The 25,334-nt window shown below is 37.2% G+C and overlaps 3 protein-coding genes across 3 annotated transcripts; 2 read left to right on the top strand and 1 right to left on the bottom strand.

The window, feature by feature from the left end:
• Window positions 1–1,536: 1,536 nt before the first annotated feature.
• Window positions 1,537–2,616, top strand: LOC133519733 (NADH-cytochrome b5 reductase-like). Its single transcript, XM_061853795.1, has one exon. It carries the CDS (start codon window positions 1,689–1,691, stop codon window positions 2,580–2,582), a length of 894 nt encoding a protein of 297 aa, XP_061709779.1. The 5' UTR covers window positions 1,537–1,688; the 3' UTR covers window positions 2,583–2,616.
• Window positions 2,617–4,001: 1,385 nt separating this feature from the next.
• LOC133519735 (novel acetylcholine receptor chaperone) lies at window positions 4,002–15,667 on the top strand. The gene is made up of 4 exons (XM_061853797.1): window positions 4,002–4,348; window positions 10,310–10,448; window positions 12,897–13,041; window positions 14,760–15,667. The coding sequence occupies exons 1-4, from the start codon at window positions 4,238–4,240 to the stop codon at window positions 14,833–14,835; spliced, it is 471 nt and encodes a 156-aa protein (XP_061709781.1). The 5' UTR covers window positions 4,002–4,237; the 3' UTR covers window positions 14,836–15,667.
• Window positions 15,668–15,732: 65 nt separating this feature from the next.
• LOC133519732 (vacuolar protein sorting-associated protein VTA1 homolog) lies at window positions 15,733–24,953 on the bottom strand. The gene is made up of 5 exons (XM_061853794.1): window positions 24,794–24,953; window positions 24,465–24,659; window positions 23,912–24,062; window positions 20,187–20,344; window positions 15,733–16,760 (listed from the first exon to the last, which is right to left on the bottom strand). The coding sequence occupies exons 2-5, from the start codon at window positions 24,640–24,642 to the stop codon at window positions 16,240–16,242; spliced, it is 1,008 nt and encodes a 335-aa protein (XP_061709778.1). The 5' UTR covers window positions 24,643–24,659; window positions 24,794–24,953; the 3' UTR covers window positions 15,733–16,239.
• Between the last annotated feature and the right edge of the window lie 381 nt (window positions 24,954–25,334).

Genomic DNA, 25,334 nt, shown 5'->3' with positions numbered 1-25,334 from the left:
AAGTCTGGATGTAATTGGCTCTAGAATCGAATGCTGCCTTGACCCCGGTGGCCGAGTGGCTCAGGCAGGGCCTGCTCAGGGCTATAACCGCGAAAATCGAAGTTCGTCAATTGCGGGCATTTTTCTGTCACTCTAATTACGCCTTAATGAGAGTAGAAAAGAAAGATCCCCGCAATTTGCGAATTTCGGTTGTCGCGGTACGCCCCCAGGCACCTGCCGCGATAGCAGAGGACGCTGGTTCGATTCCAGCCTGGGGCACTGGAGGCCTTGGTTTTTTCTTAGTATATAACCCCCTCCAGACTATGCGCGTGAATCGCGGCGCGACATCGGAGCGAACATACCGCGACGTTGACGTAGACTCCACGCTCGCACAACTTCACGGCGATTTCACAGTTTGGTTCGCGGCAAAATGGCGCTGAAGCGTCAGCTGATCGGATTTAGTTTGCGGCAAGGCACTGATTCAAACTGGAAACTGTTAAATTGATTTTTGGTTGATCAAGTTCGCACCCAATATAAACAAGTAGCCGCCATAGAAGGTTATGACAGTTCAGATTAACCGACTCGTGAGCGAATCGCGGCGCGAAGCGATCGCGAGTGTGGAGTCTTGCAAGTTCGCGCTTCGCGTCTCCTTTGACGCGGGCCAAATACCGACAAAAACGGGGAATAAGGCGCGAAGGCGTGAACAATCTGCGAAATCGACGCGAGGGCCCTCCACACTCGCGTTCGCGGCTTCGCGCCTCGATTCGCGCACGAGTGTGGAGGGCTCTTAATAATACTTCCAATAGTAGTGTGGATGTTGGTGCTTGAGCAAGTCATTTTCCGTTTCACGAATTACCAGAACATGAAAATTACTGAAGGTGGAGATAATGAATATCTTTAAAAAATTAGACGTAAAAATACTTTGTCTCTAATTGCCAAAAATATTCAATATTTGATATTTTTGCATTTGAATTTTTTTTTACATTTCAAATATTGTTAACGTTCCCGATGTGTTGATATTTGGTGAAACGGAAAACGATTCTTGCTCAGGCCCGACGTCGGGCCCAACCTGACATCGGGCCCGTTTGCATGTTGATGTAATTGGCCCTTAGGGCTCCTCTACACGATGGTCCAGAGTAGGCCAGTCTAAGGGACGCAGCTATGCGAAGAAATGAGATAGCAATGTCTCTTGCTCCCTCTAACGCATAAATGTAAGGACTTGATTATTGAAACAACGACATATTGGAAGTGTCTTTTATTTGTAAAGCGCTGTCCCACTCTCACCTTATTGTTTATAGATATCTCTATTCTTGTTACTCTAACGGTGTTATTAAATATCGAATGAGACTACTATGGTTCGACCTAATAATCGACTTTGCCCTTACATGCCCTTTGAAATTTAAATTGAAAAGAATATATTATTTTAATTTTAAATTTCACATCTCTCTTACCCTTACATAAATGCGTCCCTAGGACTGGCCTACGCTGGGCCATCGTGTAGAGGAGCCAATAAAATCACATGACGTGTGACAGTCTGACAGTTCACTTCATATTTGATTTGACAAAATCAATTTAAGTCATGACGTCAGGAGGTCACTGAGCATGTAGTATTTTTTTTATGTCAGAAAGTTCGACGATATGGATGAACATCACTTTTTTCATGATTTAACGTATATAATCAACAATATTGTGGTCTGGGATACAACTTAATGAAAAATAACATGAGACAGCCAATTGAACCAAACAAAGAAGATTGCTGTAACAGTGGATGTATTCCGTGCGTATTTGATGTCTACGAAAAACAGCTAAAATTGTACGAAGCCTTTGTAAAGAACGGGAAATTGTCAGAAGTGGTAGAAGAAAATGCTATATCACAATTAGAATATACTAAGTTTACACTTGTACATAATTCGGAACTGTGTTCATTTCATAGGATCCTTGCATTCAAAAGGACTGAATCTGTTATTGGGAAAAAGCTATTTTGGAAAGCTGGTGATCATTTCTTAGTGAAATATAGTGCAGGAGGTGAAGTGTGTAGTAGAGCATATACTCCTATCAAATATAGTATTGAGAATAATGACTATGATTTTGCAATAATTGTGAAGAAATATGAGAATGGAAAAGTATCCAATTATTTGTGTAATATTACATCAGGGCAAGAAACTTTGTGGAGAGGGCCCTATGGATCTTTTGAATTGGTACCTAATAAGTATGAAAGAATAATTATGATTGCCCAAGGGACAGGCATAGCTCCATTCTATTCTATCATACAAGATGTTTTAACCAATGAAGATGATTACACTAAATTAGTGTTATACTTCTGTTGCTCATCACCAGAAACAATCATTTTAAGAAATGAATTATACTCTTTTAAATCTTATTGGAATTTTCAATATAATGTTTTTATTAATAATTCAATTTGTATGCCAAAGTATCAGGAACCTATTCATAATAGGAAACTGGAGTTTACAGATTTAAACTTTTTAGAACCATTTTCCAATAATGACCAATTTCTGCTATGTGGATCCACTTCATTTATGAATGATTTTAAAATCTGTTTAATTGAAGCAAATGTTTCTTGTAATAATATCAAGACATTGTAATAATCAGTATATAACAAAAATTTTCAACCATCAATCAGTGTTTTCTTTGTACAGTCAGCGTCAAATACTTTGTAGCAGTCAAAGTGGCCAAATAGTTCGGTACACCATACTAAATATATGGTGTACCAAACTATTTGGCTACTTTGGTTGCTACAAAGTATTTGATGCTGACTAGACACATAGGACACATTATTTTAAAAATTCCTTCCATACATTGATTGTAACTATCTTGTTATTTATAAGTGCATGGTTTAGATTGGAGGACTCTATATTATAAGTTTAAGAAAGTCACCCTTAAAAACTGCCCAAGTGTACAATACAAATTATTTTGTATCATACTTGTAATACCTACAGTAAGGCCATAGGACTTCAGAGATTTGTTTTTGCCCATTCAATACAAATTCATGAAAAATTAGACTTTTTATATATCTAGAATCTGACCAAGTTAACTCTGCATGGCATTTGTAATGACAAAGTGTTATATTATTAAAATTATAATCATTAATGTCAAGTTTCTATGAAATGTGTCATTTTCAATCAATAAGTACCACTTTGTTGCTTACTGCACGGCCGCTTTGACAGGAGCAAATTTCATCCTTATGGTAAGCAATAAAGTGGTTCCTTTTGATTGAAAATGACCCAAATTGTGAAGTTTGTAATGACACATCCTCACTTTGTTCTGTTCAAATTAGTGCAAAGTTAGTTTGGACAGACTATCAAAATAAAGAAGTTCTTTTTTCATGAATTTGTACTGAATGAGTAACAATAAAATCATGGCATTGCATGGTTGTGGGGCACAAGAATCTGATCCCACTAAGTTAGGGTACATATATTATTGGTATATTACCTCTACGTTTTCTTCCACAAAACAACATTTGCGTCGACACTTTCTGCTGAGAGGGATAGAGAAAGGTATATGTTATTTTCCTGTCCCAACCAGTAGCAAGATAGCAGAAAATGATGGACAAAAAGGTAGGTCGGACTATACATCATTACTTTACTCTTTGCTATACATTAGTTCTATGAATAGCTGGATGTTGCGTCACTTATCGGATAAGTATGATGACATTTTATTTTTGAGACGTCTTTTAATAATAAGTACACAGTATTTTGCATTGTAGAGTGTAATTACGGTTACTAACAGAAATATACTATAACCTCATATAGCTAAATCATCCTCATATAAATATAGCTATAAATCAAGTAAGCAATAACTTACTTAACAATGTTGGAGGGTAGAATAAGTTTTCTGCCAACAAACTGCTATGCAGTTTGGCAGATAAGTGATCATAGCCGATGTAACTTCTCTTTTATAAATAAATTTAAAAAAACTTTTCTACCATTTTTTCTACTATATCTACCATGCATCCATGTTTTTACTGCTGGTAACACTATCAGGTCAGATATGGATTTTTTCGCGCCGGCGCGAAACGTGTGTGCTCCTCTGGCACTCTAGTCCATAATCATTTACAATACCAATTTGTCGTATTTTTTTTATAAAAATAGTATGATATGAAATCGCATAAATTATTTAAATTAATATCATATACAATGTGTTGCACAAAATGAAATAGTATCATTCCTAACGGATAGTTATTTTAAATGGATTGAGGCATTTTGTATCACCACTGATAAAAATTGATATAGTTTGAAAAATGGGCTCAATCGTGTTAAAGAGTTTATCAATCCTTTTAGGGGTGTTTTTTATATTTGTTGGAATCACAAAGTTGACGCCTTTTATTTCTAAGGAACTTCACAAGGACTTGGTAAGTGCATTGTTTTCTATTAGTTATAAACATTAATGGGTGGGTGCATTGATTTTGTTACTGAGCGATGAGAAATGCTATTTCGGTATTTGGCCTGCCGCCTAATTCCCGCAGGTCGGCCGAGTCGGCGGGTTGCGACAATGAGTGGCGACACCGTTCCGAAATTCAATCTATAAAATTAATCATAGCCAAATTAATACAGCGTAACAATGTTCCTTATTTGCAAGCCTAGCTTATATCTCTGTTACGATGCCAAGTGATTAAAATAATGGGTTGTGATGGATAGATAGACATAAAAATCCGATGCGCGACGTTATTTACAGCACCGACGAAGTGCATGGTTACGCATATCTATGTAGAATTGTTAGTGTGTGGGTGACGTAGTTGTAGAAACTATATTAGTTTTATTTTGGGTTTACATCATTCCTCGACGCAAGGTCAAGCAAAGTTCGTTTACGCGTTTCTGTACTGCATTGACTGACGCGATTTTACACGTGCTTTTTTCACAAACTCATATGTTAGGCCTTGGTACATGTCTAGTCTACCTAATGACTACGCCATTAGACGGGTCCACAAAGAGCGAGCATACGCGCGAGGCATGCCTCGTTTTGTGAGCGAGGAAATTGCCTCGCGCGTATGTTCGCTCTGTGTGAGCCCGCTTATTTACTTACCTATCTTTGGAATATTGTGCTAATTGGACACCAACTGAAAAAAAAAAACATTAAAGATATTTGGAGCGAGTTCTCCCATGGGGCAACTGCAACTACTCTAAAAATTCTAAAATACATGTAGGTACCTATGCCAGGCGTTAGGATTGGAGTGACTTGGAGGGCCGCGGTCCTTACCCGTGACTAGGGTTGCCAACTTAAATGCACAGTTTTGCGGTACATTTGCGATCAATTTGCGGGACTTGGGTATACAATGCGGGACTCCTGTATTCAGTATTCATTTATTTCTTGCTTCCATGGTACATTTTTAGGTAGTAGTTACACATTTCTTACGGTATCACATGGACCCTGAATAGGGTGTAGCAAATACAAAACAATTTAAATAAAGTGCCAAAAAATATTTGCTAAAATTATATAATCTTATGTTTAAGGAGTCAGCCGTACCCGAACAATGGCGTAGTGTGCAGGTAGTGCCTATTCCCAAGCCCGGAAACCACAATAATTCTGAGATTAAGTTACGTCCTATATCTTTAATCTCGTGCATATGTAAAATTTTTCATGTTATGCTTGCGAAACGGTTAGAATGGTACGTAGAGAAAAATAAAATATTTGCTGAGTCTGTAACGGGTTTTAGAAGAGGCCAATCTTGTATAGATTCCTTGGTTCGCTTAACCACATATATACAACTGGGATTCTCAGAGAGGATGCCAACCCTAGCATGCTTTTTAGATATAGACAGTGCTTATAACAATGTTCTTATAGAAAAAGTGGTTTCCACATTAGATAATTTATCTGTTGGCTCTAAACTTTGTACCTACTTATGGGAGTTCCTGAGTAATAGAAAACTGAAAATAAAAGGTGAGACCACAGATAGGTTTGTCAGATGGTGTAGTAGGGGCCTGGCTCAGGGTGATCCTATATCCCCATTGTTATTCAATATAGTCACACATAGAATAGCAAAACTAACTAAAAACGTAATGTTATCACAATATGCAGATGACTTTGTCATATACAAAAAATCTCACAGTTTAAGCGAGAGTATTTTTCTGGTCCAGAATTCACTTAATGAGACTACAAAGATGTTTGAACAATTAGGTTTAGAGATATCAGCTAGCAAAACTAAAGTTTGTTTATTTACTCGTGGACGCAAAGTACAGTCGATCGATTTGAAACATAATAATAACCCGATTCGTACAGTGGACAAAGTTAAATACCTAGGATTCTGGTTAGATAAGGCTTTATTATTTAGTTTACATATAAATGAGATGAGGGTGAACATTTCTAAGTACTTGAACATATTTAAAGTTTTGACAGGACCGTCATGGGGAGTTCACCCGTCACATTTGAGAAGGTTATACATAGCTTTAATCAGAAGTAGACTGGACTATGCATGTTTCCTTTATGATTGTAGTGCTGAGTCACATGTAATAAAGTTAGACAGGCTTCAAAATCAAGCGTTAAGAATAATTGGCGGTTTTATTAAATCAACGCCAATTCACGTGATGGAAAGTGAGCTTTGTCTACTACCCCTATATTTACGCAGATCCTTTTTAGCTTATAAATATTGTTTAAAGTGTCTAACATGGACAAAGAACAATACTGTAGAACTTTTAATGTTGCTAGACGTTTCATCTCAGAATCGGTACTGGAGGAAAAAGAAAACTCCACTTCTAATGACTGTCTACCATGATATTAAAGATGAAAAGATATCTATGTCGAATCCTCTTAAGATGTTTTGTTTAGAAACCTGGGTCTCAAATATAGATGTCAAAGATGCAATTATCACAGATTTAGGTGTAGCTAAGCATCCGAAAAATACATACTACCCTTGTGATCTTAGGAATATCGTCTCATGTGAATTAAGTGAAAAATACAAGGATTGGCACACAATCTATACGGATGGGTCCAAAAGCGAAGGCAATTTAGGAGCTGCGTACCATGACCCGATATGTAATGTAAACAACTCTTATAAAATAACGTCAGAAATATGTATTATGTCGGCTGAACTATTTGCCATCTCAGAAGCCATATCATATGCAGTTAGTTCAAAACTTACAAAAGTTGTAATATTGACAGATAGCAAAAGTGCCTTGCAGCATGTAGCTCGCTGCACCTCTGGCACCAGAGGCACAGCGCTAGCGTACACAGTGCTACAGAAATTAAGAAGAATACCTGCCGATATGGTGCTGAGATTGCAGTGGATTCCCTCACATATAGGATTAAGAGGTAATGACGAGGTTGACAAGTTAGCCAAAGCTGCCTGCACGAGAGGGGCGGAGGTATATGTTACTCCAGAGTTTACAGAAAAACTACATATATACAGTAGAAAAACACGATGTACCTGGAAGGAACATTTTGACGAACGTTGCAAGGAGAAAGGTGTGTGGTACAAAACTATGCAATGTGAACCTCCTCATATACCTTGGTTCACAAAAGCAGATTTAAGTAGGAAATTAATTAAGATAGCTTTAAGGTTACGTTCTGGACACATTCCGCTTAACAAGTTTGCTTACTTGATGAAAAAAGAACCATCGCCAAACTGTGAGGCCTGCAATAAAATAGAAGACGTTCAGCATGTTTTGACGGAATGTGTACGGAATGAAGGCGAAAGATTAGCTCTGTTTCGCTTACTCAGTCTGAATAGGTTGGATATGGGTGGATTCCAGTGTATTTTGGCAGAGCCTTCGTCAGTTGAGGCCAAACAAATTTATTTATTTGTGTTAGACTATTTAAGTAGATATAAGACTATAACATAAATATTGACTGTAATATTGATTAAGGTACGATGGGGCTGACATAATCATTAAGGATTGTAAGTCCCTAAATAATAAAAGAATAAAAAAAAAAAAAAAAAAAAAACGTATCACAAACTCATTGCTAATAACAACATTCATTATATATGTAGCAATTATTATGTAGTATTATTTCACCCGGCCTAACTGGGAAATGGTATACCTATTTGCCGTCAACGTATTGAAAGGCATGAAAAATTCAACCAAGGTAACTTTCTAAACATTTATAGCACACTAGCGTATACTATTCATTTTATGACATAAACATTAAAGAAAATTGGTTAATATAGATCGGTTCAATCCCTAAACACTTCAAATTAAAGTCACGCGCTGGTGCAACCTCTGTTTCATTGCTTATAATCTAGTCTAGCCAGAAAACGGGACAATCGGCGTCCCGCACGGACCTTTTGCGGGACGCATACTTTAGGGCTCCAGAAACGGGACGTCCCGCGTATTGCGGGACGGTTGGCAACCCTACCCGTGACTGTACTTGTCCTTTGTCATACTGGCGACACAGGAATGTAAAAAATATCTTGTAAGCTTTTATTGCCAACTGTCCTTTTTGTGACAACACTATGGTCACTATTATCTATATTTAATAAAGAAGTTACATTAGAGTGTTTACTTAATATTAATATAAATAATAGGTAGGTACTAGGGGCTCTTGAGCTGTAGACCTCGCGGACCCCCAATGCTCTGCTATTTTAAAAACTTTCAAATAGTGTATCGACAACAATTACAACACATGCTTATACTCACTTAACTATCGATTCTGCTCATAAAAGTTCACTAGAATCGCTTGAGAAATTCGACCTGTATAGGAGAACAGCCGCACAACGAAATACGAAACCATTGTTTTTGCCTAATAAGCTGAAACGGAGACCTTCACTTTCGCTCAGTCAAGAACATCAAAGATCTATTATGTTAGTGAATGTCATGACTAATGGTGAAAGCCAGTCAGGCACAATAGTAGTTTATGTGACTGCTAGATAATGAAAAGCATTAAAGTATGGGTGTAGGTTTGAACGAGCTGAAAGCGAGTTTCATAAAAACATATCACACGAATATTTCTTTCTGCATTATCTACACACATATTATTGATATTATAAGCTCTGGCTGTCTATGATAATTTTATGTCACGATCATCATTGCTATTGCCGTATTAATTGACTCTGTTTGCAATTAACATTTCATTTCGATTAAAACGCCATCTCGACTGATACTAGTAATGAGGTCAAATCAAATTCCTTTGTTTTTCAGAAATGTATATGTATTATTAAATATAACTACACAATAATAACATTTTCACAGATAAGAAATTTGTTCTAACAAAACAGTTTATCTGTATGCTAGCCGTAATTTGCGGTTTTTGAACGATTCATATAGAGGGTTTATGATAACTAATGTTTGTTGACAGGCTTTTTAGAAACACTGAAGCCAGCTGCATACTAGCTAACAGCAAAGCTCTTTAACTGACTATCGGTGCACCATATGTAATTGCAATACGATCTATGAATAAGAGTGAACGATGTAAATAGGTGCTATTTTATCGACCGGATGAAGCTTCATTAGTTTCCGTTTCAATGAGTTTGCATGGTCAAAGCGAGTGCCTACTTGAGCAACAAATGAGGTTAAACTCCGGCGCTGTAATCAAATAAGTCCTAACTAACAGGCGAACATCAGTGAATTCGAACTCTAGGTTTCAATAAAAAAAAACTTATTTCATGTTTACGGAGTAAAGAGGCAAACTTTTTTTCACTTTTCAAAATACGTGTAACGAATTTAACTGATTATAAATAATTAAAACATTTTACTAAGAGGACATTAGGCCACAAAATATTTCAAGCGCCCTCTGTAGTGAGCAATTGGCTGTTGCTCCCCATGGTTAAATTGCTTAATGCTTAACTAAAACCCCCTGATAGTGGTTATTAAGCAAGCCTAATTTTAGGTTTCATACAACAATGATCTCTGGCCTTAGTAAACACGTTGGATATAGATTTGGCACCATATTACCTACCTATACTTGGTGCCATCTACAACAATGATGTCAATCGGGACTTCTTATGGAGATTTGCAATAGCTATTTATTTGTCTCTGCGATCAGCGATTCTATTCTATAAAACGAGATCATCAGTACCCCTAGTGTAAATTTTAATTAATTTTATCGACATCATAACGTGACGAACGCGTTTGCGTTAATTCTCATTTTGTATAGGATTTTGAGTTTCCAAAACGTCCCGCTTGGCGCGCTCTTTCTAAATCCAATACAAAATGAGACTAAACGCAAACGCGTACGTCACGTTTCAAAATCGAATTTATTTACACTAGGGGTACCTAATGAATGATGTGTAAACTGTCTTGACGTAATACCACAACAATATAAACGCCTTTAAGTCAGAACATAACTAAATGCTGCCGTCATCATTCTATTATTTAAAGCCAACAAAAATGTTAATGGACCCACGCGGAGTGTGACATGACAGATGTTTACATTGTTTCAGAGGAAGGAGTACGTTAGATATGCCAAGGTGTTTCCATTAACCGAGACGTTGGATTTCAAGCTGCCGTCGAAATGGTACAGGCGGACCGTGGGCGCGCTGGAGATACTGTTCGGGCTCACCATGGCACTATTCCCTGGACGTAAGTTAGCCTTACAGTTATCCGCCAAGTCTGTACCGTCCGTTAAGGAGCTGAACTTTCAGATTCGGGCGGCTACCCAATGCTAGGATTGCTGCCGCTAACTAGCACAGGGGTCGGCAAAATTTTGAGAATAACGAAAGTCAATCACCAGTTTTAGGAGTCTAAAAAAGCCGCAATCGTATACTTACCTCAAACGCAGCGGCTTACGTGGGCGATGACTCGTGAATGCGACGCGGCGCGGCGCGGCGGCGCAACGGCATTCGGAGATCGCCCGCGTAGGACACTTCCATAGGTATCAAAGGATTGAATTCACTCGCGTCGCGCCGCGCCGCTTCGCGTTCGCGAGTTATTCGCTCAGGTAAGACACTGCCTAAAGAGCCGCATGCACCAGAAGATGAAGATAGTTACGGAAAAGACCACCTTTGTTCACTTTGTTTGAATAGTAAAGTAGGATGGTCATCATCAGATTTACAGCTAGAATAATAACTTATCCGGTGACATATCGCTTGCCCTTATTATTTATTATGCAGGTTGTTTATTTAGTCAACTGCAATAATTTACGGGGTGAATATATAGATTATACTCACAAGGAAAGGTACCTACCCAACTGTCCGGTTCCGATTTGATTTATATTTATATATATGTTATAGAGTAGTCTAAAATAACGGACACGTATATTTTTTAGCTGCCCAAACTCAACCTATTGAGAGAAATTGTCCTCCAAAGTATCCGGTATTTTAGACAACTCTATATATAACATATATAAATATAAATCAAATCGGAACCGGACAATTTGGGTACCTTTCCTCGTGAGCAACTTTTATTACTATGGACGCAACCCCGAAGTCGCGAAAAAAAAATTGTCTGTTTGGTACATTTTGGCTGTCTGACCTTGCATTTTCTATGGGAGTAAAATTTTTTTCGCGATTTCGGTGTTGGTCTTGTAGTATGTCAGAATATTATAATAATGATTTGAATTTTAATTTAATTTAATTTATTGGATGTATGAATTGTGTTGATTATTACTATTTTATATTGTTATATTTTATATTATTTAATTTGATAATTATGACATGTCAGAATATTATAATAATAATTTAATTTAATTAATTAATTAATTTATAACCTATACATATATTCAAAACTTTGTAGCTATAATAAATTTACTGTCAACTTTCGACACATGATTAAAACTTTTAGAACGCAATTTGACTTTAATCCTTATTCTCTCACTGATATGTGTTAAATATCAAAAAGTGGCGCCATCCAAAAGGCCAAAGGTATGGCAGCATGGTTTCGAGCGATGGTGCCACAACCTTTAGCCGATGCCCAGTAATATGGCGCCACTTTTTGATATTTAATAAATTTAACACATATCAGTGAAAGCATAAGGATCAAAATCAAATGGCGTTCTAAAAGTTTTATTCATGTGTCCAAAGATGACAGTAATTTTACTGTGGCTTCAAATGTTCGTTGACAATAGAAGTGCTCTATTTCAAATTCTTTGCTCTTTCGAGACAGAGTAGGTAATATTAATGCGTTTTTTGAACATCATTAATTTCGATGATAATGCGATTTTCTTTTTTTAGTGCGTGAATCATGCGCGAAAATCGCGGACGGACACGAACCGCAAACCATTTAATTTAAGGAAGCGATGATAGTAAAGTATCCGCCCTCTTCTGTTGCAGTACAAAAACCTTGACGTAGCACTTGGCATGAAAATTTTGCGTGACCCGACTCCAGTAAGCTGTAGGTACAAGAACAACAAATTTGGGGGGAAAAAGAGTCAGACCAAGATAAGTTGGTAGCGATTTTGATAGCTCAGGCGGTGCAAGTGTTATTTTAAACGTCAAACTTCTATGAAATTATGACGTTTATTTAACACACTTTCACCGTCTGGTCTATCAAAACCGCTGCCAACTTAGCTTGGTCCGACTCTATTAAACGTCAAATTCAGGCAAAAATGTGCGGCTAGGCTCAATCTCTAGGGTCGGCAACGCGCATGTAGCTCCTCTGGAGTTGCAGGCTTACATAGGCTACGGAGACTGCTTATCATCAGGCGGGCCGTATACTTCTTTGCCACCGACGTAGTATAAAAAAAAAAGTGCTTTAGGATTGCGGCTTTGTATGAAATCAACGTCGGAAGACGCCAGTAAGTAGATTCGGAGCACGCTATGTTTTCATGCCAGGTACTTATATTATAGTATGTCAAGTACCTCTATAGCGCTCCTATTGGATAAGTAGGTAATATATGTCCGCGTCACTGTCAAGTCGGTGCAAAATTGCAAATTTAACGTCGTCGGAGTCTAATATGTACTGTACACTACACAGAATCTGAAGATGCCGCTGGACTGGATAAAATAAACTGTGAAGTGATATTTTGTTCCTACAGAACGTTTACCTCTACGTGTTATTTTTGTAAGCTGACCCACAAACCCTGCGTTACAGATAAGGTAAAGAACGCCGCGAACATCGGGCTGGTGGCGCTGATGGTGCTGGCGGCGTACTCCCACGTGATGGTCGGGGACCCGTTCGACCGCTGCGCGCCGGCGCTGGTGTTCTTCTTCATGCTGAGCGGCCGGCTCGTCGTCTGGTGAGTTAGCTACAAGTTTTCTCAGCGGCGCCTTAAAGGTTACCACTTCGTGCTCTTACCCAGTTCCTCTTGACACCTTCCTGGTTGTTTTCAGTTAGCTGTCAAAGTTGAGACTAGTTACTATTAATTGCCTGCAAACCGAAAGAGTATATTAGGCGTAGTCAGGTAGGTGGAACTTGGCGGTAATACAAAGTAGTCAAGCTATACCCGCGGATGCCGCGAAATCTGCTTTACGGCTGTTGTGGGTGGGATCATCGGCTTAAAGTACCTATAACTATTTAAAAGTAGGCAAGTGCTCAGTTATTAACTGGCGTCGTTACTTTGATGCTCTTTTATCCCATAACTATACATTTGCTGTTCGAATTGGATATGATGTAGCTTCCTAATTGGAATTATATCTTTCCGGTCTGCAAGGTTAAGTATAAACGGAAATGATGGAAGCAGAAATAACGCGTTCCATCTTTCAGATCGTAAATATAACCTCAAGTTTGTTTTTATATCCTGGACCTAAACATATTGAGACAATTTTGTCTTTTATTATCATCATAATATATCTTTGCTGACGCGTGTGTACGAAAAAGTGAATTCTGATTTTAGAGCCACCTACGCTCGATTGCTGCTTAATGTGCATAACAAATTTTATATTCCTGCATAAATTTCCCGCACACATCAAAGATAAACCGTGACTTTTGCATTCAACTAGAAACGGCTGTCATAAAAGCTAACCTCAGAGTTTCATTATCATTACCTACTACTAACAACAACATTCTTATTTGGCCATAGGTAGGCCTTAAGTCGTTGCAATAAGTTTTAAGAAAGGTCAATTGTCGACAATGGTACATAATTATAGTAATATACAGTAACTCTCCATACCTTGACCAATATTTATGCGATGTAAACATGAGTTACGAAACAAAATTAGCGGTATCAGACGTCTTACATTGGTCTGGCAGCGCGCCAGGAATCCGCGATGACGAACGCATGTCGCGCAAATAATACGCGTTCCAGTCGATTGCGATTCCAACTATGCCTGTTATTTGTAACACTGTACCTTTGTACTCGTACACTTAATCACCATGGTAGAGAGAACTGAACGCGTGAGAGCAATCCGATCATCATACGGCACATTTTGTGGTATAGATAGGTACGTTATTTTCGAACTTATGATAATGCCGTTCGGATTAAAAATTCTCCTCGTCTTCGTATACTTTTAGGAGTAGCGAAATACTAGGTAGATAAATCTATGTCGATTAGTTTCCTAAATTGTCAAATTTCCAGTTGGAAAAATTTCAGACATTTGAGACACTCAAAAATGTATCTATACCTCGGTTTCCTGTAAGATTTTCCTGAAATTTCTGAGAGCTTTACTAACTTTTTGGAAACTCTCCGCAACACTCACATCTGTAGGTAGACCTACTACACCAAATTTTAATCTGCTGAGACAGCAAGAAGTTTTACTTAATTAAACTTACCTAGCTCCTAAACGGCTACCATGAGTTGGCTATTGACATTTACGTTACGTTAGCGACTTCGTGAACTCGATAGCATTCCCTCTGTATCGCATCAGTGCGAGCGAGCTGGACTACGATCGAGTTTACGCAGATGTTTAAAGATTGTCCTCTGGCGTAGGTACAGTAGGGGTACACTTATGAGTCAAAGGGCCACCATCGTATGCAGTATACGGACAATAATGAAATGAAAATGATGTTTATCCTCAGGTACCAGATCAGCCGCCGCGAGGAGCTGGAGAAGAGCGCGGCGACACAGAACGGCAACGGGCTCAAAAGAGACTAGCTGAATTCATCCATTCTTTATTTGCACCAATTGCTTCCAAATTTCAACAATACCGTGAGAGGTTTAAATTGGAATTCGTAATGCATTTTGCATATTTAATAATGTTATTGTAAAATATTGTTTTACAAATCCTGTCGTTACGATCTTTAGTCACTGCTGTGATTTACTCTAGTCACTCGCCGTTGTTTTAGTTAAGTTACTGACTTAGTTGACAACAACCGTTTCGAAACCTAATTCTTAATAGGTAAGTATTTACAAATTGGGCCACGCCATCATTAGATCACGAACAATATTAACTCGTGCTCCGACTATCGATAGGAGCTATTTGTACCTAAAAGTGATATTAATTTAAGCGATACCTAAGCACTAGGTTCATTTTGTATGTGCGAGTATGATAGCAATGCGTATGTAATTTAGGGACTACGGTAACTGCCACTGTATATTATTATTGGTAAGTTTAGCCAACTAATGCACAAAGATATATCTTTGGTTAAAGCACCTTTACATTTTGTGGTGTCTGATTTGCTCAAAGGGAGTCTTAAAGATTAGCTATGTATTTAATTAATTTTGTTACCATCATGAATATCATGACGTCAAAAAACACGTATGTTCGTATAGGTATCAATAAACAATTATTATGATATGTAACCTTTTAGGTACCTATATTCATCGTAACGTTATGATTGTTACCCATTAGAAACTTCACTTTGACTGGAGATGACAAACTATTTAATAATCAGTGCAATTTTGATAAAATTAGATAATTGTATTATTTATTTGTGTGAAGTGCGTCGTGTTTGAAGTGTGATTGTTTGAATAAATGGAAAGATAATTATTTGGTTTCATTTGTATTCCCTGCCGGCAAAATTTACTTTTGGTTTAAATAAAACTCGAAAAGAATTAAAGCTGTTCTTTAGTACAAGCATATTGGACAATACTTGTTAAGGTAAACTAAGTATTTAATGTGAGTACCTACTGTTTCCATACAACTTGTTTTCAGTATATTTCAAATAAATAATATACAGATATATATGCCTATACAATCATCATGCGAATTTAAGGCGACATGTGCCTTAGACAATTAGAGGTATCATCAAATTTCTATTAAGCAAACTTTATGTATTTCTGCAACTGATAACAATTAGAAATGTTGCTAATTCGGAACTTATTATTATCGAATAGTTATTGAGTGTATTAGAGGTGTGTACAATAACTACTCTCATTCTCATCACAAAGGTCAGTTAATAGAAAATAGGATCAAAAATGTCACAAATCAGCATGGACTTCAAGATTACACCCTCTTATTATCAAGGTTTGATTTCAACAGATAAATATAACGTAAAATCACCTGTATTGCCTCGATTCCATAACAGTGTGCTGAAAATAAAAAAATGTTACAAAACTTCAAGCCGGGTCTCTTCCAGTTTGCAACAGTTCCAAGGCATTTTTGAGATTAGTGATGGCCGTCTTCATGTCCTCGTAATTGAGAGCGCTGCTCGCCCATTTGCAGTATTTCTGGGCTTTAGCTATCTGGTCCGGCGTGAGTTGGGCGGCGGCGCTCGTGCTGTCTCCGTACAGGGAGGCGGGCGCGGGCTGCTGCGCGGGGTCGTAGGGCACGAAGCCGCCCGGGGCGGGGTCGGGCGTGTAGGGCACGTTGGGGAGCTGCGAGGCCGCGCGCATGGCGAGGTTGGGGTCGGGCAGCGAGCTGCCGAGGCTGCTGGGCGGCGTGGCCGGCGCGGGCGAGGCGCCGGGCACCTGCGGCAGGCCGGGCACCTGCGAGAAGCCGGGCACCTGCGGCAGGCCGGGCACCTGCGAGAAGCCGGGCACCTGCGGGAAGCCGGACGCTGCGGCGGGCGCCGGGTCTGAGGAGGGTGTGGGGTTTGTCGCTTCTGAATCTTCGTTTTGTTCTCCCTCTTGGATTGGACCTGTGATAGGTATTTAAATTAACACATCTTGTTTTATAACTTCACCGAAAGTGAACATATCATTTACTACAGCCACAAAGAAATGCTGTCAAGTAGTTAGGGTTCAAGTTATGGAGGGTAGAGGAAGTCAGGTGAATTTTTCGGCTTCTGCGTTAATACATAACAACACATAATGACATTGATTCATAATTCCATTGTAAGCTGTTATACGGAATAAAAGAAAACAAACCCTTAGGTAAAAAGCCTCAAAAAGTAACCTTAACATCTAACCTATATGTATGAGTCAAAATCAAAATATTTCAGAAAAAGACTTTTGTGTTGCATTGAATGTTAGTTCTCGGTCATGTAGTTTTCTTGCTTTTATATAAATTTTAGCCATATACATAAGGTAAAGCATTTTTTTTTTTCAAAAGACAAGATCTAAACTCGAAGTCTCCTTAGCACATCTGCATTTTACTGATAATGATATAGTAATTTGAGTGATTGTACTAAATAAATATATGTACATATATATTAACGAGTGTTGGAGGAGGCCTATGCTTATTAAAGACACACTGAACTGCGGGACATTCTCTAGTTTAATATATATATATATGTATATCTAATTAAACAACATTATACCCAAGGATGGGAAAGAAATGGCTATATAAATAAAAAGTACCTGGGCGACCGAGCTTTGCTCGGTTATAACTATTTATTGTTATATGGTGGTGTATATGTGATAATCTTAACTACATTTTTTACTAAATTAAACTTGTCTAAAACAATAAAAATTAAAAAATTATATATAAACTTGAACATATAAAAAAAAAGTTAGTGTCACAGGGCGAGAATCGAACCCGTAACACTCGTTTAGCAGTCCGCGTCTTAACCCGCTGGACGGGTTACTATCAAAACGACTGAATCTCAAAATGACCTGTTTAGCATGAGGTCCAGAACGCAAAACGACCTCAGTATTAAAAAGCATATATCTCATAATAGCATGGTAGCAAAACGACTAACGAGTAAAAGGCCTTCGTCTCAGAATAGCTTAGTATCAAAACGACTTGTTCGCAAAACGACCACTCCGTGGAACGTCTACATTTTTAAATGCCTTAATAGCAAAAGGACTAGATCGCAGAAGAAATTACACAGATCTCTATTCCATTCAACAAACCGCAAAAAAAGAGACATTATATTTGATCGAAAATATAAGATGGAGCTGGAATCGCTGAAGGATGGAGATATTAGCCCATTTGAGTTTCTCAAAAGCATATCGGAAAAAAAAACGCCAATTAAAAATGTGCCAATGATTTATTTTATTATTATGATATAAAAATCATTAGGGCTATTAGAGTTGGGAAACTCTGTTTAAAATGTCGTTATACTGTTAAAAATTTCATTGCGTTAAGTAAAAGCAATTTTTTGTTAGTAATGAGTAAGCATATTTATTACCACGACATAAAGCATAGTTCATATAGAATTGGTACGCACTAGAAGATTGTTATTTTTTTAAGTTAATAAAATAAGAAAGTTATGAATGGTGAATTTTAAATAGTAATGTATTTAGCTTTCAAATATGTATAAATTTAAAAAAAAATCTCTGTTATGTTAATAATTGCGAACTGTTTTCATAATGGACCCCCGTCATTTTCTGCACAACACTTTTGTCGACATTTTTGGCGTGTTGATTTCTTGTAGATCGCAATGAATTGATACCCTGGACAATTTGACTAGTCTTATTTAATTTTATTTCATGATTGCCCAATATTGATGATGAGTATTTGATAGATTGAAATTGGGGACGATTCGAAGGATTCATCTCGCGGGGTATGTATTTGGCCTGATTATTAGCATACCATGCCAAAACTTTTTTTGAGTAGTGGCAGCTGGCTAAATCTGGCCAACATTTCACAGGACCGTTATGGGATCTAATAAATGCCAATACTCATTTCTCTAAGCACTCTTTAATATAAAGGTCCGACTTCATTGTTGACTATGTTATAAAACTTTTCGTCTTACAGCCGCAATTATAAATTCCTTGCCATATCATATGTTTTTTTGCGAACTTGTCAAGTTTCACGAACTTATATTTTTCGGGTAAATGACCTCTATTATTGGCCATATAAAACTTCGAACCGAGTAGTTGATTAAAATCGAGTTTTACATACGTCTTGTCGTCCAACTACAAGCAACCTTCGAATTCTGTCGGATCTGTTTAACAGTTCGATTTGGCTGTTTTATTGCTCGATAGCTCTTATAGCCACCTCTGAGGTGAATCATCTTTATCTTTCTAGAAGTTTCTTTGATTTTTTGGGATAAATCGTAATTAGACCGTCCTGAATTTTGTTTGAGTGACCTTAGGTCTTTTTTCCCAAAATCTTGTTATTTGTACCAGACCTCCGATTAGTTTGTGTTTTCCTGTCAGCTGATAGAGTCTCCTTGTAACTTTTTATGACCCCACAAATACTAGCTTTTAACATCTTAAGCGACTTAGCTGTCTTTGTCCGGGATCGATAAGAATTTTCGAAGTATTTGTGCACAATCAATCTCCTGTTCTCAATTTTCATGGTCGAAAACTTTAAAATGCAAAAAGCTAGGAAAAAAATATTTTGACAATTAATACTTTGAAGGTTGGTGATTGAACTGTAATTGTCAATTTTTTTCCCGCCATGGAATTATTATTTTTTAAACATTGCTAATTATGTGCCAATTCTATATGAACTATGCTTTAGATTGATTTATCTTTATTTTCTTTTGTTTTATTCCTTGCGATTTGACTATTAAGTAATTCTTTAACATACTTCATCTTCATGCATAATGTTTACATAATGTTATACAATTAGGTATCCATAGATGCCCGAAGAGAAATAGTGTTTCATGCCCTTTCAACAAGAAGTCGTTTAGCTATTCAACCATTTTGAGATTTAGTTCTTCTGCGATCTAGTCCTTTTGCTATTAAGGCATTTAAAGATGTAAGTAGACGTTCCACGGAGTGGTCGTTTTGCGAACAAGTCGTTTTGATACTAAGCTATTCTGAGACGAAGGCCTTTTACTCGTTAGTCGTTTTGCTACCATGCTATTATGAGATATAGGCTTTTTGATACTGTGGTCGTTTTGCGTTCTAGACCTCATGCTAAACAGGTCATTTTGAGATTCAGTCGTTTTGATAGTAACCCCGCTGGACCAGACGGACAGTGGCCGGCAATACGAAATTAGCGACCATATTCTGCGTCGAAAGAAAAACGCATGAAAACTCGAAAACACGCGTTTTCCCAAACATAAGACTAATCTAGATCGATTGTATACCCCCAAAAACCCCCATATACCAAATTTCAGCGAAATCGTTAGAGCCATTTCGAGATCACAGAAATATATAATATATATATATATATATATTTATATACAAGAATTGCTCGTTTAAAGGTATAAGAAAGATATATTAACCTGGGACAGGTGTTTCTCCATTCTTCAAGCAGTTGTGGATGTAGGCTGCCTTCCATTTAGCATACTTCCTGTTCTGTGCTGCTTCATCAGTTAGATCTCCAAACGTCGTCAGCACATCATAAATCATGCCGGCTGTGTAAAATGCTTTCACCATGTTCCTGAAACAGCAAGTACAGTCACAATTGTGTTGTTATTTCCAGAATTGAAATACTGAGAGTTTTAGGTAAGGTCCGACCGAGAATGTCTTTTTTGTCTTGGCGGAGACCGAGATTCAATGGGATTCTCGGCCGAGACCGAGAATTTATAAAATAGAAAAAAAGACGAATTTTGCACTAAAAATGTTTTTATAATTGAAATTCGAGTTATCAGAAAAAAGTTATCATAATCAATTCGTAGCGCTATTAAATAGTATTTTTAGGGTTCCGTAGCCAAAATGGCAAAAATGAAACCTTTATAGTTTCGTCATGTCCTTATGTCTGTCGGTCTGTGCGTATGTCACAGCCATTTTACTCAAAAACTATACGAAATATTTTATAACCACATTTGGAACATAGGTGTACATGTATTGTGTAAATCGCTTCTTAGTATCGAAAAAAAATTCGTAAAATATATACTCCATATAAATGTAACTAAAAGTAAAAAAAAAAAATGTGGCTCATCATTAGATAGGTCTTCAAAAATACGTAAAGGTGGCTAAAAACGTTTTTTTTGATTAAGTATATACTTTTGGAAAAATTCGCCCCAAAAAATTAGCGTGATCCCCTGTAACTTTTGAACCGGGAGAGCAAAACCATTTAATTTTTTTTAAATAATGAAGCTTAATAAGCAAATTTTTCAGGAAAATTATTTGCTTATTTAATTATTTAATTTAGAATATGGCCGGTTAAGAGTTACAAAAAACTGATCTTCTTATTAAAACGACGAAAGTGCCACTGACATACACTCTTTTGCTTGTACGGCTTTTTAGGGTTCCGTAGCCAAATGGCAAAAACGGAACCCTTACAGATTCGTCATGTCCGTCAGTCTGTCCGATTATGTCACCGCAACTTTTTTCCGAAACTATACGAGCTATACTGTTCAAACTTGGTAAGTAGATGTATTCTATGAACCGCATTAGGATGTTTACACAAAAATAGAAGAAAAACAATAAATTTTGGGGGTTCCCCATACTTAGAACTGAAACTCAAAAAATCTATTTTCATCAAACCCATACTTGTGGGGTATCTATGGATAGGTCTTTAAAAATGATATTGAGGTTTCTAATATCATTTTTTTCTAAGCTGAATAGTTTGCGCGAGAGACACTTCCAAAGTGGTAAAACAAAAAAAAAAACCATTAACCCGCATGTCATATCAATGTGGTTCAGTGAAGGGGACGGACTGAAAATCAGCGCTGCGCAATCAATTTGTAATAAAATGGCTGACGCAGCGTACGCTGAGTCCGTTCCTTTTGCCGCGCATGCCTATTATTATTATTTTTAAGTGAAACATTGTATTTTGTGTGGCAATAAATGGTTTCTTATTCTTATAAAATGGGTGTCCCCCCCCCCCCCGTAACTTCTAAAATAACAGAATGAAAAATCTAAAAAAATATATGATATACATTACCATGCAAACTTTCACCGAAAATTGGTTTGAACGAGATCTAGTAAGTAGTTTTTTTAATACGTCATAAAATTAAAAAAAAAAATATTTTGTTTTTCATCAAACCCATACGTGTGGGGTATCTATGGATAGGTCTTCAAAAATGATATTTAGGTTCTTAATATCATTTTTTTCTAAACTGAACAGTTTGTGCGAGAGACACATCCAAAGTGAAAAAATGTGTCCCCCCCCTCCTACTGTAACTTCTAAAATAACAGAATGAAAAATCTAAAAAAAATATATGATATACATTACCATGCAAACTTCCACCGAAAATTGGTTTGAACGAGATCTAGTAAGTAGTTTTTTTTAATACGTCATAAATGGTACGGAACCCTTCATGGGCGAGTCCGACTCGCACTTGGCCGCTTTTTTGTATTGTATGTGGGTACGGAACTTTCCATTATGCGTGGTCCGACACGTACTTGGCCGGTTTTTTTCAGTACGGATGTGCACAAAAAGAGGTACAATAATATTAATCAAAATAAAGAGTTCTATATTGTAAGCCAAAATATCCGCCACAGGTGTCGTTTTGTACTCACCTACTGCTTTGCTTTTTCCGGTGCAAATATATTTAGTATCAAAATATCCAGTCATCTTCCCCTCACAATTTAATCTAAGTTACATCCCGATAACAATATACACTCATTTATTCATCAATGACAACAATCATAAAACGAAAAGACACAAATGAACAAGTCATTACTTGCAATCGCGCCTATCCGATCCCAACACTAAGTATTTGATAAGTAATTAGCTTAAAATGTGGGTACGAAACCAATCAAAATCGTAAATAAACGTCATACCAACGGGCGATGCAACCAAAATTAAAATTCACCATTGATAACTAATTGCCTTGGTCAAAATGGGCCGAGATTCTTGCCGAGACCGAGATCTAGGCTCGATTTTTGGCCGAGAATGTCGAGACCGAGATCTCGGTCGGACCTTAGTTTTAGATATTCATTAAATTTATTTTTTATATTATATTATAGGGATATTCTTACATATACATAATTATAATATACAAATACTTAATACGTAGAAACCATCCATGACTCAGGAACAAGTATCTGTTCTCATCACACTAATACATGCCCTTACTGGGATTCAAACCCAGGACCAATGGCTAGCAACCCACTAGGCCAGGCCGGTCATCAAAATGTATATAAAATAATAAATGTTGTTAGAACTCATATTTCATATTTTAACATTATACATATATTAAAATATTTCAGTTTCAAATATTTGACCACAGTGTCATCAAGCTCACCATACTTATTAACCTATCGAATGAGCTAATGCTTTTACGTTAGTGAGATGACGATATGAGTTGTGCTGGTGTCCGACTTTATTACCTACATATAACATGAGTATCACATGATTATCCACCTGGTTTCTTGAGCTTAATAGTCGCCTCCAAACCTCCCCTTATAGCGACCCCATTCCTCACACAAAGTTTACCTTAAGTTCATATTAGCCTCACTGGATCACTGTTCACTCTGAGTACTGATAACGTTGGTCACAATATACCAGAGACTCATCATTATTCTAATAACACCATAAGAACGTTCTTGACTTGATCTAAAAGCAAATATCACTGCCGCGTAGATTTGTTCGCACACAACCTCCTTTTTCCTACTGTCGTTCTCATCTACCCTCTCAACTTCCGTCAAAAAATCCCAATAACCTAGAAGAGGTTACTTAACTTAAACGTGACTACTAGCGCCATCTACTCCATGACGTTGGCAAATATTAGCTGGTTCGCAATACGTTCGCGACACACAGCATCAATGATTGAATAACAATAAACATGATATGACTAGCCTTGTCTTTAGGCTGATATATTCAGAACTAGCTGCTTTGTGAGAAAATTGCTGTGAGAGGCAGCTTGGTTTTTGTAATCATGCCTCGCTAGAGGCAAACATGGCATACCTTTTTAACAAGAAAATATCACTACAGTTATTTTAGTGTAATAGGCTCACATTTGTTATGTCCAAAGTACACTTAGGATCACTTATGAAATAAAAGTACATGAAAACCCTGAAAATCATATTATTAATAAAGATAGAACTGCATTCTTACTTTCCATAATTCTGTTCTCTGTCTGCCTTGTCAGCAAATAGAAACAGTCTTAAAGCATAATTCTCCAGATGCGCCTGACCTGCCACCTCATTGCTGATGGCTTCATTGTCTTTCATGCTCTTCTTGGCTTCTTCTAACCAGTCCATTAGTGCTAAAAATATGCGGACATATTTCATACATTCAGTGAGTTACAACACACCATATATGTAAACAGTACAATATAATGTCTAGAGATATGATACAAATTTTACAATTATGCTTCAAAAATTTCGACAACAAATAAAAGCATCACCCACCCTAATACTTTTACAAATAGATATGTGCTTCAACAGTATGCATTCAAAAGTGTCTGCTACATCGTATTTGAGTTACATATAGACACAAGTATTTCTGTGACCTGTGTTTACCTGATTACTATTAATGCTGATTGTATGACCCATTTCTGTATTTGAATATGAAATATATAATCTACTCATTGAACAATGCGATAAATAAAGAGCAAATGATTAAGAAACTGTACTTCTGGTTAATTTTAAAATAAAGGAATCTTTACCCATTAAAACTTTAGTCTCTTCTGGTGTTTTCTTTGTTGTTGCCTTAAGGCCAACTTGTAAGGCATGTAGCCTGCACCAATAGGCAATCACTGGATCCCTTGATTCATGTTCTGTCGCTACCTTCAAATAGTGCTGGATGGATTTCAGACTGGGCGGACATTCCGGAATATTTGCCATCGCGACACTTACAGTGCCTAAATGTAGAGATTAGTTAATTAGAGATATTTACACTCTATAAAAGAGAATCTGTAATACTTACGATAATGAACAAGACAAAAAATATCAACAAAGTTAAACAGCTTAAGGAATATTAGGTTGGTATTCTTACCCTTTTTCAAAGCACTGTTCAAATTTGTCGTAGAATATGATGTATACAAACAACTCTTAATTTACGTGTTAAACATGAACGTAATAATTATTGAAACATGAAAAGAAAGATAAGAATATTGATAGTACTATGAATAATATGAATGACGTCATGTATAAAATGACATTCAAGCTGTCACTGTCAAGGGTTTACCACAGACGAAGAATTTAAAAAGTGCTGACAATAAAATTTTATAATCTTAAGTGGTTTCGCACTATGCTACAAATTAGTTCAAAATAAATCAAAATACTTTCTCACGGTACATGTGGGGTAAGTAAGGTACGAACTACATATGCAAGCAGAAAGCTAAAGTAACACGAGAGGGCGCGCGTTTCCTCGCTCTAGTTGCGAGTAGTCGTGAGTCGCTGTTCGCGCGGGTTGCTTTGCCGCTAGACTGAGGGACTATCGTGGAGATTGAAAATCGAAATTTGTTCTCATCTCTATCACTCGAATTGGTGAAATGTGATAAAAAGGGAGCTAACAATCGAACTTCGATGTTCGT

This window comes from Cydia pomonella, chromosome 7 (genome assembly GCF_033807575.1).
Source record: "Cydia pomonella isolate Wapato2018A chromosome 7, ilCydPomo1, whole genome shotgun sequence".
In the NCBI taxonomy this organism is placed as follows: Eukaryota; Metazoa; Arthropoda; class Insecta; order Lepidoptera; family Tortricidae; genus Cydia; species Cydia pomonella.
The sequence above is the reverse complement of the archived record's forward strand: the minus strand, read 5'-3'. Positions and strand labels throughout refer to the sequence as shown.

What these genes read in the sequence shown, in the direction of transcription:
- LOC133519733 (XM_061853795.1), top strand. Translation starts at nt 1,689, where the DNA reads ATGAAAAATAACATGAGACAGCCAATTGAACCAAACAAAGAAGATTGC.
- LOC133519735 (XM_061853797.1), top strand. Translation starts at nt 4,238, where the DNA reads ATGGGCTCAATCGTGTTAAAGAGTTTATCAATCCTTTTAGGGGTGTTT. An exon ending in AGGAACTTCACAAGGACTTG is followed by an intron (nt 4,349 to 10,309) that starts GTAAGTGCATTG and finishes ACATTGTTTCAG; the next exon opens with AGGAAGGAGTACGTTAGATA. An exon ending in CATGGCACTATTCCCTGGAC is followed by an intron (nt 10,449 to 12,896) that starts GTAAGTTAGCCT and finishes CCTGCGTTACAG; the next exon opens with ATAAGGTAAAGAACGCCGCG.
- LOC133519732 (XM_061853794.1), bottom strand. Translation starts at nt 24,642, where the DNA reads ATGGCAAATATTCCGGAATGTCCGCCCAGTCTGAAATCCATCCAGCAC. An exon ending in AGAGACTAAAGTTTTAATGG is followed by an intron (nt 24,063 to 24,464) that starts GTAAAGATTCCT and finishes GCATATTTTTAG; the next exon opens with CACTAATGGACTGGTTAGAA. An exon ending in TGGAGAAACACCTGTCCCAG is followed by an intron (nt 16,761 to 20,186) that starts GTTAATATATCT and finishes TACCTATCACAG; the next exon opens with GTCCAATCCAAGAGGGAGAA.